Here is a 13,521-nt window from a genome sequence, read left to right on the forward strand (position 1 = left end):
GAAAGAGGGGAGGGGAAGGAGAAATTTTTAAAAACCAAAATTATAGAAGAAACAGCATTTCTTATAATATAATTTATTTCCTATCATGTACTTATTCAATTTCTTCCTGTCAATGCCAGTGATTCATCTACAGCACTGTAAGAAGCACTTCATAGCTTCCATAATGTCAACTTTATATTTTCACACTCAGAAGCAATTCAAGAAATAATCTCAGTTTTCTGTGAGTCAGTCTGTTTCCTTTCTACCACAGCTTTGTTACTGAAGCTTTGTTAAGAAGTAACGCAATTTAAAATTTTTGTTATAAAATATCTGTTCATTATTTGATCAAACTGTTCAAAGAAAAAGGCATATGACTTTCATCAATCACTTCACATGCCGTATATCCAGATTTACACCAATTACCTCCTTCCCACAACATGATACACATTAGTATAGCCTTCTAAGAGCTACAAAGTTTGTGTAATGAAATAATTCTTAGGTCATTCTGGTCATTTCCCACTAGGGCAGGATTGTTCCTGAGGCATATTCTTGACTACATGGCCAAGGCTACTTTTAGATTATAATAGCTCTCATTTATAAGTTTAAAAATATTTTGTGCTCCCAGAGACAAAAGTTCTTAACAGGTCATTTTAGCATAAAATCTGTTTGTCTTGTTTCATTTTTAACATTCAAAATTTCACCACACATTAATTACATTCCAGGCCTTGCAAAAAATCCAGTTGGTTCAGTTTATCCAAATAAAATCTCACAAAAATGGAACAAAGCTGATATCCATTACCAGCTTCAAGAACAAACTCATACCATGAAACTTTAACAGACTCCCCATGTACGACAAGCAGTGGTGAGGATAAACTACCAAAAAGGCATAACACAGTTTTAAAAAATTATTGTTATTATTATCATTAAGATTTATTTCTGTAAAAGCAAAATTCACCTTCACAGCCACAAAGCTCAAAGACAAATTGGAGCCTTTACACTCCTGCAGCCATGGAGGCAATTCTCTACTGTACTACAAGAGAGATGGCTTTAGAACATGTTTTAAATTTTCAAAGCAAGATGATATGAACAACCACCAACTCTGAATTAATCTTCTCCCTCAGGCTTTTAATTTTTGCAGTTATAGGATTTCAGTTATGGATGGCTACTGTCTTGTTTCTTCTGATTATTCCTCTTTCATAATTACCAAAAACTCATTAGCCCTATACAGAACATTACACAATGACTCTGAGCAAGTTAAGAAACCCTGGTTATCAAAAGATGGTTTACTCATCACCTTCCAATTAGTCATAATATTCAGGCTGGCACCAGTTCAAGTCTCAGGCCACTAGTCACTGTTGAAAGGAAATTATCAGCTTAACTCTCCTGGATGTCTCCTTATAATTGCCTTACATATTTTTTAATTTGGATTCAAACAGGATTTATGGCATCAGAAAAAGATAAGCCTTGCCTCAAGTAACTTCATGTGTCATGCTCAGACAGGAGAATGAACCATATTAAAAGCAGGACTGATGACAGACATGCAGTTCATAAACATGTAGTTTTCAATTCCTCTGTCAATCCACCACCCTACCTATCGTATACATATTACTTAGATATCTGAAAAACTTGAATATTTTGCAACAGATGAAATAACTGCAGGAGGAATTTAAGAAAAGCAAGATCATTTTGCAGATAAAGAATAGGACAGATGCTGTGTTCAGAGAAGGCAATGTAAAATACAATGAAAAAAAACAGGTCAAAGAGGTATTAAGGAAACAGGGATATGAAGAGAAGGACAAAAAACATACAGCATTGTGTAGCTTATGTTTTTTTTAATCTGTAGTTCTACATTCCAGTGGTTCATGAAGAGAAATATATAACACAAATAGCAATAGTATGGAACTCATTTCAAAGAATTCACAGTTAAACACAGTAGGTGAGCTGTTCTTTTTAGTTATCATTGCCCCTTTGTCATTGGTATCTGTCCTCATCTCGATAGATATCATGACAACTCTTAGTACTATCAAAATAATCAAACTAATCTCAAGTAGTGTTCCTCTGAGATTTCATTCTCCTCTTTAATACAATTTATCTCCAACATATCAATCTATAATTTCCATAATATAACAGCCTCCTTATTCTCATTTACTACCCAGCCATTAAAATCTCTTTTTTCCATTTAATTTTCTATAAACAGAAGCATATAAAACTGGAGATGTGAGAAATCATGAAGTATCAATTAAAGAGATAGGATGTTTATTCACATCCTTTAATTATCCTCCCACTGATGCAATCTCAGGGTGCAGTTAGATGATGCTGAAATGATGAGCTAAGGGCTGCCTCACAGTATAGGTTTCTCCTGCTTAATCCCTGCCACACACTCCTGACACTGCCTTGTATTTGCTCTCATTTCTGCTGGACTTTACAATGAGACTGCTTAGAGAGCTTAAATAGGAGAAGACAGGCCCCTTCAAAAAAGAGTTAAATAATATTCTTTTAAAATTATAAAGGCATTAAAAAAAAAGAAAAAACACTAAAAAATACATAAGAACTGAGTCCACCTTTTGAGAAGCAATGTGTCATGGGATCAAGCCAGCTATGTCATGAAATTGCACCCTGAAACTTGTAATGCCATGTCAAAATAATATGGTAATTTCCTTAGAAACAACACTGAAAAAAGGAAACCTGGGTAAAATTACCTCTGCAACCTATCAATACCTGTCTTTGCAGACTTCAGAAGTGATCAGATAAGGTTAGCAGAACTCCTTCCAGATATTGCTTTTCATTTGTCTTCCATAACTTTCAAAGCATGCTCAGTATCTTCATTATTTTCAAATCCAAGTAAGAAACTGACTAGCAGACTGCCTTTTAGACAGTGAAAAGACAACACCACTGACTCTTTTAACATCCAGGATTCATTAAACCACCTCTATTACTCACTGTCCAAAGCAAACAATTTCACACCTTCTCAAAACAATACACTTCACTGTGTCAAAGATTACACTTACCATCTTATGCCCAGCCTGTCAACTGCCTCATTAGCTTCTATTAAGGACAATATTGACTAAAGAATTCCTATTTTCTAAGCCTCCTAAGCTAACTCACTTTCTCTTTCTCATTGAAACACCTTCAGAGAAAGTACAGAAGTCTAAAGCCTCTCTAATTATCACACAAAACTACTTTAGTCCAGGCAAAACACCTGCAGCTGATGAACAGCTTTCCAATTTATGGAAATTCCTCACTTTAACATTATATAATTTTTCTAACAACTTTCTGATTATATATGCAATGTAGGCAAAAGAAAAATTAGTCCAAATTGCTTTATGCAGCACAAAGTAAAAGTCTGCATATTATAAAAAATACAAATGAGCCAGACATTACAAAAAATGCTAATATAAAGTATCATTCTGCATTTTCTAAACCAGCATATATCAGCACTACTGAAATAAATACATTTATTTAAAATGACCATTTATGAGAAAGTAGAGAAAATTGGAAATTATTTAATGCTTTAATGCATCATTAAGAACATATAATACTGATGAATACAAAGCAACTGATGATTTAATTGGCTTCACTGGGGATAATGCTGATGATGCCACAAAAAGAACAAAAGAGTACAATAACACTATTTTCTCAAGTTCTTCAGATATATTTAGATGACATAAATGTTCTAAATATACATGTTTAAAAGAGTCAATTAACATAAAATCTGCCAATTCTGATTTCAATCTGTTTATTTAATACTGAGTTTTACCACTGGCTAGAGTTGAGGTTGAGCTCTTAATTTGTGCAAGTACTAAGCTTGGGAACACTTCTGCAAAGAAAAATCAGTAGAAGATACTGGGATGATGCTCTAATTTGTGATACAAATTTCAAGAAACTAATTCTTATGAAGAAAAATAACTTTCAATTGTTAAATATTCATTCACAGGAAAATCTCAAAGTTTGATGATCAAACCTTGAGAATATTTAATTAGACCTACTCTGTAGTAATATTGATGTCATAAACAGACACCTAAAACTCCAAACAGCCCATGGGGGCCTAATGAAATCAGGCTCTGCCAGAAATTTCCTTTGAAGAAACCTGACAGAGGCACATTCACTGTAGGTTTAGTCACCTCTGATTATTCTAGCAACGAATAACTAATTCCACATTGAGGGAAACACTTCTTTTAATCATTAACATAGAAGACAGTTCAGTGTAAACATGGTTTATATTATATTTTTCTTACTAAAAAGGACTTACATTTCTAGTTTATAAAAGCCACTCCCAGTCCTGCTAAAGCCCAAACACATAAATTCGCAAGGGACTAACACAGGCCCTGAATTTCTCTTTTTGAATCCCACCATCTTTTAACCTCATCCTAGACAAAAGTTACCTTGTCTTAGTAGAAGCCAATGGATTAAAGACACTTCATAATGCTGACATTTATTAGGCCTGAAAAAACAGAGGATCAAAGGGTTTCATGAGAGATGAAGGATTTAAATTATTAATTAGTGCTGTCACTGGAACTTCGGAGTCAAGGCAGTCTCATACAAAGAGCGTGGCAGCCTTCACTTGAACAGGAGCAGGTAAGATAAGAGTTTAGCCCCAGCTCACATCAGTTCAAACTATCCAGCTGCTCATCCAAGCACAGGGGCTGTACTCAACCTGTGCCTGCTGGAAGGAGTCACCTGGGAAGGGCAGCAGGCAAAGCAGGGCTGAGCACATCCTCCTGCACACCCCTCACATCTCTCCACACCCCACTGGGGCTCATAGAAAGAAGTGTAAGACAAACATAGAGATATCCCTTATAAATAAAGGCCTCTTACAACTGTTCACAGTGACAGTCACAGGGGATCTGCTGAGAGATGCCACTGATCAGCAAACTGGAAAATGCAATGGTGCACAATGGCAGCTGGCAAATTAATTCAGTATTCTCCCTACCCTTCCAATCATGCATACATGGCCAATAAGGTACTGTTCAGTAACTCTACACATGTATCTAATATAACTATATTCTATCCTAGTTTTTCTACCAAGTTTTCCAGGGCAGTCCTGGGTAAGTAATATAATAGACTTACTTTCTTTAGTCTTGTCCCCTGCTATGAGAGGTAATAATACTAAGTCACCACCTTAAACTGCATTGCAGGTTGAAACACAGCACATATAGAGTGATGCTCTTTTTATATGTTCAACTGTGGAGAAAAAAATTTCCCAATCTTTAAATGTTGAAAAATTCACTCAGCAAGTGAACAATATAGTCAATGAGTCATCTTCTAGTTAGAATCCCAGTAATTTATTTTAGTACTTACTCTAATAATTTTTCCACCGTTTGGCATTTCAGTTGAACATCTAGTTGTCATCAGTTTTTATTTAATTCAACTTTAAGTTCCTATTCTTATTAAAGATTTACAATGCTAGAGATTTTTTTTAAACATTTTATAATCCCATGTCATAACTTGTCTACAGAGATCAGCTAAGGAAATAAGTTTAAAAATGGGGGGGGAAGAAAGCCTAGTTGGTGCCTTTTTGTAACCCATGAATATGTATTCCTTTTCCAGCCATCTATTATCCTCAGATGAAAAGAGGATTTCATTTGTAGGACACTAATTTCACACAATTTTCAAGAAATAAAGAAAAGGTTAGGAAAGTTTAGGTCATTAAGGCAATATGAATCAGAGTAATTTTGAAATATCAGTTAAATAACTTGGCCATAACATGAATAAAAACTTTCCTCTGAACTGGACTGTTGAACATGAAAATTATCAGGGAGACTGTGAACACAAGACCTCACATGGGCATGGAGTAAAGCTTGGGGAATGACTAAAAAATGGCAGCTTGACCATTGCAAGCTTATGGCACTTCCAGCAGATTGAACATAAAAGACAATCAGAGTCAAAGAGATCTCATGACAAGTAAAAGAAATTCTGCAACTTCAAAAGCAAGTCAGAGCAGCAATTAGTCCTGTCAGCCATCCTCAGTGAAGGTTTCAGCATCATAAATATAAGAATCAAAATACACATGGCCATCCCTTTTCTTGTGAGCAGCCATCCACAGACAAATTTATGAAATATTATGGTCAGCTATATTCATAGCACACACTGCAATACATCATGCCAATAACAAACAGTGGTAGTTCCCTCTGATTATTCAAAGATTCCCTGCTGCCTCCAGAATAACACAGCATGGAAACAAGGCCAGTACAGAGCATGACGCCTGCCTGAGCATGATTACTCTCCACTTTGCACCATGAACTCCCTACTGACTTTTAAGTTGAATAGCAAAAGGTACTGCCTTTGATGGAGATAAATATCAAATGCCTGGGCTCCCTGAAAAAATACATTTCATCTTTGGATACAAGCTGGGGTCACCTTGGAAACAAAAATTCAGATTTTGAACTGAAATGGGAGAGGTGCCTGGATGGAAAGACTGCCCTATATCAGCAGCCTTTGAGCTCCTGTTGACAGTACCAGCTTCTACTGTGCTCTGCTCTGTGCTCTACTGATCTCTCATATTAACAGTTAAAAAGGATAGTGATCAGAATTCATTAAAACAAGTGTTTTACTAAGGGTAAGTTGAAATTATGTAATTTTGTGATAGGGAGAAGAGGCAAAAATATCTTGATGGAGCTGTTACAAATTCTACACATTTTTGCAATACTATGAGTGCATGCAATTCAGTAAAGGTGCCCAAAAAGGTAAAGGTACAGTGAAAAATCACATGGACAGTCAAGAGGCAGATCAAGATCACAGTTGAGATGCCGCTGGCATGCCCCTCAAAACACAGACACGTGCTGTGCTAGCAGCAGTCACAGATCACATCTCTTTAACTGAGGGAATCTTTTTTAATTCTTTGCTTTGAAGGCCAACTGAACACAGTGGGAGAGGCTGGAAAGCACGCCAACACAAAAAATTGCCAAAAGCACAGGTTTTTCCCTTAAGTGCAATATGCAGGGTTCCCAGCGGGGGAATGCAAGGCCTCCACACTGCTTTGCACGGGGCTCTGGTTGGCAGCAGGTCCCTTGTGCTGTCACCAGTTTCATCTCCAGACTCTCAACTCACATCAACACTTCTGTGCCACAGATCAAGCCAGATCTCACTGCTGTATGTTCAGGTAAATTTATAAACAAGCTCAAGAGGCAGCAGGAAGACACACATGTCAATACACAGACAGGTAGCACTTCCTCAGCTCAACCACACAGTGAAATGATACAGGAATTCAAAGGCCACCCATTGCTTTGCACCTACTGCATGGCAAATGTCCAAGGTGTTAATCAAATACAGAGTCAATGGAACTTGCATCATGTTTTACAGTGTTATCAGTAAATTACTCAGCCCACTTCTCAAAAATTTTACATTAAAATAAATCCCTTCAAAGTCATCTGAATTTTGTGCAGTAAGCAGCCTCTTGTGGTTTTATACAACCGAGTAAAAAATTAGAATCTAGCCTGAATGGAAATAGAAAATGAACATGCCAAGATGAGTTTCATTACACACGTCTGATGTGCAACACATGAAATCAAATAGATTTACCTATTGATGCAACTGTCAGCCAGAAAAACATGACTGCTTGGCTGTTTCTCCTATAAACAAAAAAGCCCAGCCTAAGAGAATACTGCTTCACTTCCCTCAATAACACAGTCCTCTTCACTCTGCTGCTTCTTCACCCCAGGGATTCATTTTTATCTGACTACAGAAAGAGAAATCCATCATCCAGTAAAAGGAATTAGCCCATTTCATTTCACTTTCCTGGAATACAACAACAGATGCTCAAAAAGATAGAAAAGCAATGGGTTTTATAGGAAGACAAGGGCTTGGTACCATTTATCCTGCTCCAAGGTGCAAAAAGCCAGGATTGTTCCGAAAGCAAGCTACTGTACATATCACTTTAAATTAGGAAGGGAATGGCTGATTTTGTCTTTTCAGGCAGGTATGCATCTTTTAGATTCTCCGAATAGTACGTTAAAGTAAATAATGTTTTATTCCATCATTATGATCAGCAGGGGAAATAATTTTAAAAGCTGAAATGTATCTCAGGAAATGCATAAAAAACCCCAAACTCTACTAGTTGCCACATGCAGCTGGTGACAAATACTGAGCAAAATAATTGTGAGTATAAAGCATAGTTTAAAATGGCTCAATACAATCTTAAATGTTCCAACTTTAACTACAGTTAAAGAAATATCGCGGAAACATTTTGGCAAAACAAAGAAACCAAGCATTAAAGTTGGTTATTAGGGATTCTCAAACATTTTGAGCAAAATCCACTTGTTGTTTGTTACCAGCTCCAGCTTTTCCATCATGTGTCTGCATTCTGCGTTGTGTCATGAGAGCTTAATCCTTCAGCAGTCAAACTGGGCACATACCAAAATAAACAGACCTCTTTTGCTCATTTGTATTCCCACTGAGTCTGTAGGCAAGGAAACACAGTGATGCATACCACAGTCTCACCCTACATACCCATATCAGTCTAGAAAAAAAAAAAAATCTCTCTTTTCCTGTATCATTTTAAGATAAAGCTATAAACGGTCAGAGTAAGGCTGCCTGAAAAGCAGCAGCCAGGTCCAGGTCTCAGCCATAGAACCATGGAATTGTTCAGGCTGGAAAAGACCTCCGAGTCCAACCATTAACCCAGCACTGCCAAGCCCATCACTAAAACATGTCCCTAAATGCCACATCTTTTAATCACTGCAGGGATGGGCCAGAGCCAATGCATTCATGCTTTCACCCCAGACCTGCTCACCTACATTCCCCAAGTCTGTCACAGCAGTGATGCTCCTCCTTCTGTGGGAATACCATGTGGGTCAGAGATTCCTTACCTTCTCAGGGGACAGAAGAGGTAACAGGGCTACATTACCCCAACAAACAAGTCCTTTTGAAATAGCAGATAACACCTGTAGTGTATCCCAAGTTCTTAAAGTACAACCTCTTCCTGCTGTGAAGTAATTCAACTGTCTCTATAGTTCAAGAAACAGAAGCCTGGGCTGGAGGTGCTGAATCTCAATAGTGCTGCATAATATGGAAATTATTCAATTCTCAGCAGGGAAAGAAAAAGTCAAATGCAAACAGGTGAAAGAATACTACCATAACAGTAAAAATACTCTCTGCATATGAATTCTCATCCACACTCCAGTTACACATACTTTTTGTCAGAACACATTTTAAAGATCTTGCAGAGGATGTTACAAGGCCACAGGACAAAGTCATACATAATTGTTGTAATTCTCACTACTTATTCAGAGCAAGCTGTTTGTAATAGAGAATGCAGTGTGCCCAGTAATTCCAATTTATTATTCAAGTACCATTAAAATCATTGAAGTATATCTTTCAGATTTGCAGGCAACTCTACTAAAATGAGTATTTATAACCAATCTACATTTCATAACATGTTCACTATTAATGCAATAGCTTCAGGGAAGGGTTTTGCTTTGTTTTTAAATTTCAGTCTGTTCCACTGACTGATGGGACATCCAGTGACTCTGTTGCCTTAGTTCAGTCTTACTGAAAGCTGAGACATATGGACTGACTGTCATCAGATACTCACTATGATTTTACTAAAAGATTTTAGTAATTAGGCACAAGCTGAAATCTATACTGTTTTCTCATATTACATAGACCCCAATAAAAAGCTTACACATGTATAATGTCTGGAACTTATGGTAATGCATAACTGAGCCATTGGCAGCACAAAGCAATAGCCTTTCCTTGAAGAAGGCTGCCAGTGAAAGACAATACCTGCAGTGGTATGGCAGAAGCGTGAATATTTCTTCTACATTTAGAACATGGTTTTATTCCTATCAGCTGTCATTATGCCTGTCGATACCTAAGCAAGCTACTGAGAGATGAGGGAACCGTAATTTTGATTTATTACAAATATTCAATGAAAAAAGATAATTTTCAATACCAAACCAAGTTAATGAACCTGGAAAATGTTAGGACATATTTTCTTAAGCAGTTATTCTGTCCCATGACCATCATGGTATTCTCTGCTGGAATGGCAGTGTTGTCTCATGCATCATTGACAAGCCAAAGTTTTTAAATAAAGGTATCACAAGTACCAAATCACAACTCCTATGTTATTATTGGAAATCTGACTATGAAAACTTCATTAAATATGTCAAATGGCACAAGACACTCTGCTTCACAATGGATAGCTCTGAATGGAAGCACTGGCTGAAGAAGTATATTTTAAGTGTGTTTACTGAGTTATTTTATGCAATATAAAAGCACTTAGGGCATTTGGGGATAAAAAAGCTGCAATGAATAACATTAAAGTGGCTGAAAAAATATGTGACATGTACAAAGTAGATTATTTTGAGGTAGAGTAGTTGCAACAATTGTAAATAAAGTATTGTAAGCAAACTAAACCTAGAGTAGTCCAAAATTCCATTCATTCCCTTCATGCTGTTTTATTAACGTTTTTTAATAATGACAAATGAAAATGAACAACTTATTACATATATACAGCATTGTTCTCAAACCATCAAAAAAGCCTACCTGACAGCATATTTGGCTTTTACCCCTAGGAATGAATTTGGTATGGATACCAAAGAAGTAGTACGACATTGAAGTGCAAAAAAAAAATCAAATTAACAAGAACCTCATCTTGTTTTGGTGTATGCAATATGGTCTCAGCCCCTTTCACTAGAGCACATGGCAGTCAGTAGCATTTTGATTCACAGGAATCTATGTACATGATCAGCAACATCAGTTGATACTTTCTGCTTATCTTTATTTACACACAAAATTAAATGGAAAGAAAAGACCACTTACTTGCTTTTTCCTTTGTATACTGTAGCATAGGACCCTTCCCCTAGTTTTTCCAGTTTTTCATATGAGTCTGCTTTTCCAAACTTAGGGCTTGTAGGCTAAACAAAACAAAAAAAGAAGACCTTTCAGCATTGCACCCATAACATTAACTGCTTTGACTCAACCTTTAGAGACCAAATATCATTATCAAGGCTCAAAGACATGCTGGTTTTCAGTAACCAACAAAAAAAAATTAATAAGGAAAAAACCATGAATATTTATTCAACAACCCAGATGGTAGTTGCTAATATCAACCATACAGTTACAACACTGGATCTATCAAAAAGATTTTAGTTCTTAATCAAAGAGATGGCTCTGTTTTATTTTTCACATATATCACTTCATAGGGGAAAATAGACCATTAACAACTAAAGCATTCTTGTCTATGTTTAGAGATCTAAACATCATCATTAATCTGCCCTACAAAATCAGAGTAGTAAAGCTGTTTAATAATTTTTTTCTTACTTTTTTAGACTAAAGCCCATCAAAAACATTACTCTAAGAAGCAATGTCCCATTAAATCACTCATTGTTCAGAGTGGTCAAAATGCCACAGGAAAGCATCTTTGATGATGTCATCTTCTGAATTATGGTCAGAGTCTTCAGATGTGGATATAAACATATCATAGTTTAATGTACATTTTATATAGTTGATAAAAGTCCTGTATCCTTAATATTTGCAGCCTAAGTGAGGAGTCAAAAACTGAACCAAGCTAAGGAATGATTCTTGCTCAAAGGGCCAGACAGCCCAGCTGGCCTTTGTGATAGACTGATACTTGGCCCCCCCCTTTACACAGTCCTAACAGAGAATAAATCAACTCTGCAAAAACAGAAATTCACCTGACATTAAAACTCTCCATTCTGAAATTCTGAGAAAATGTTTGTCTTTTTTGAAATTCATCCTCTTTTCCCACATTTCCCCATTTTCTAGTTGTCTGGAAGGAAACAGAATTTTATTTCTCCAAGATTAGATGAACACTGCAAAAAACTGACCTGCAGCTGCCCTTAGCAGCACCTACATATGTTTTAGTCTGCAGCGCTCAGATATCCTGCCTGTCCTAAACCAACCAAAAGATCATAGAGAAAGTTGGGAGAGTCAGGACTAATACTCAAATCACACACAGTGACTGATTTGACAACACTCTTGCTAAATGCTACAGAGAAAAGCAGACAAGCAAATCCAGCATGGCTGAGGTTGAATTCAGCTGGGATGAGCCACGTGCAGCTGTACACATGCTACCCTCACTTTTGGGATCCTATGTCTGATTTACAAAAAGTATCCATGTATCAGCTTTTTGAAAGGAAACAGACACTACAGTACAGGGGACGTCTGTGTGTAAATTCTTGCTAAGCCAAGGTTGAAAGTTTTAAATCAACTGACCCTAAAAATTGCTTTTATTTAAATAGGCAGAGGCATCTCAGGTAAGCTGACTTGGTGCCTCATACTTGTCCACCACACCCTATCCACCATTAGCCAGAAAATGCAACCATTCTCTTTATTCAACTAATCTTCATTTGTCCTATGTAAAAAATCTGGCACTTTGGCAACTATACACCTTTTTTTTGATATCAGTATTCCAGCTTTCTATTCAATGGCATAAGGGCATACATATACATGCTTGCAAAATTGAGCCCTTTCGCCTCTCTCCAATACAAAGAAAAACCTATTATTATTTTGCTATCCAATTCCTAAGTATTAGTAGATTTACACAAATTTGTCATAAGGAAACTCTCAGTTCTTCTTCCTGCTACATTATTTGGAACACTTCATTATAGATAAGGCAGTAATAGTCTTGGTTTCCAATCTGTGCTTTAAAAAGGCATTCTGCCTGGTTAAAAAAAAATTAGTATTTTTTTAATCACTATTTTATTACAGATGTCACTAATAGAGGTGACTAAAATATTTATTCAAGTAGACTTCTCATTTAGCTATCCAATTATGGACTAATGCAACATTAAAAAACTTCAGAAAATAAGTGGTTAGATGTTTAAATGTCTTGCATATAATGAAGAGGGAATGCAAAGTATTTCCCAAATTGCAGGCTGCAATGAACACACAGTGAGTAGCTTTGTTTGGAGTGGAAATGCTGCCCTAGTTAACAGTGAATAGTTCACTGTTGGCTTCCTCATAATGAGACAGAGAAAGGATGGGGTGCATACATGTGTTTCACATCCATTCCTATTTTCACACTGAGATTTGCTTTTATTCTCTACCTCTGGAAACCATAATCTAAAGGTCACAACAACTTGTAAAGCCCTAAGATCTTGATAGGAAACAGGATGCCTTTAATCCATTACCACACAGTAAATCATCAACAATAATTATTGCTACAACCTCAAGCTCATTTCTCCGTAGCCCAGCTGCCAGAAGCACAGACTGGAAGTCATCACTTTTGACTTATTCTCCTCCTGGAAGTGATGCATCCTCACCAAGAACAGGCAAAACTAAAAGCTGGTGTTGGCTGGATTGGGAGGACAGTTCACTCCTGAGGGTACAAGGAGAGCCCTGGGCCCACACAGCCCCCACTCCTTGTCCAGGGTCTGCTCACACTGGGTACGAGCCCAACAGCCCAAAGCCCTGGCTGGCACCTTCCCCCTGCCCAAAGCCCTGGCTGCCACCTTCCCCTGCCCAAAGCCCTGGCTGCCACCTTCCCAGCCCAAACCCCTGGCTGCCACCTTCCCAGCCCAAACCCCTGGCTTGCCACCTTCCCAGCCCAAAGCCCCGGCTGCCCACTTTCCCGCCCACAGC

The 13,521-nt window shown here is 37.3% G+C and overlaps 1 protein-coding gene across 1 annotated transcript in view; it reads right to left on the minus strand.

Moving 5' to 3' along the window:
• CDK14 (cyclin dependent kinase 14) overlaps positions 1–13,521 on the minus strand; it is a 314,376-nt gene that overhangs the window by 208,951 nt on the left and 91,904 nt on the right. The window contains exon 4 of the mRNA XM_005418584.2: positions 10,738–10,832. Within this exon, the coding sequence (XP_005418641.1) occupies positions 10,738–10,832 (95 nt within the window). The remainder of the gene's footprint in view (positions 1–10,737; positions 10,833–13,521) is intronic.

This window comes from Geospiza fortis, unplaced genomic scaffold, assembly GCF_000277835.1.
Source record: "Geospiza fortis unplaced genomic scaffold, GeoFor_1.0 scaffold138, whole genome shotgun sequence".
Lineage (NCBI taxonomy): Eukaryota > Metazoa > Chordata > Aves > Passeriformes > Thraupidae > Geospiza > Geospiza fortis.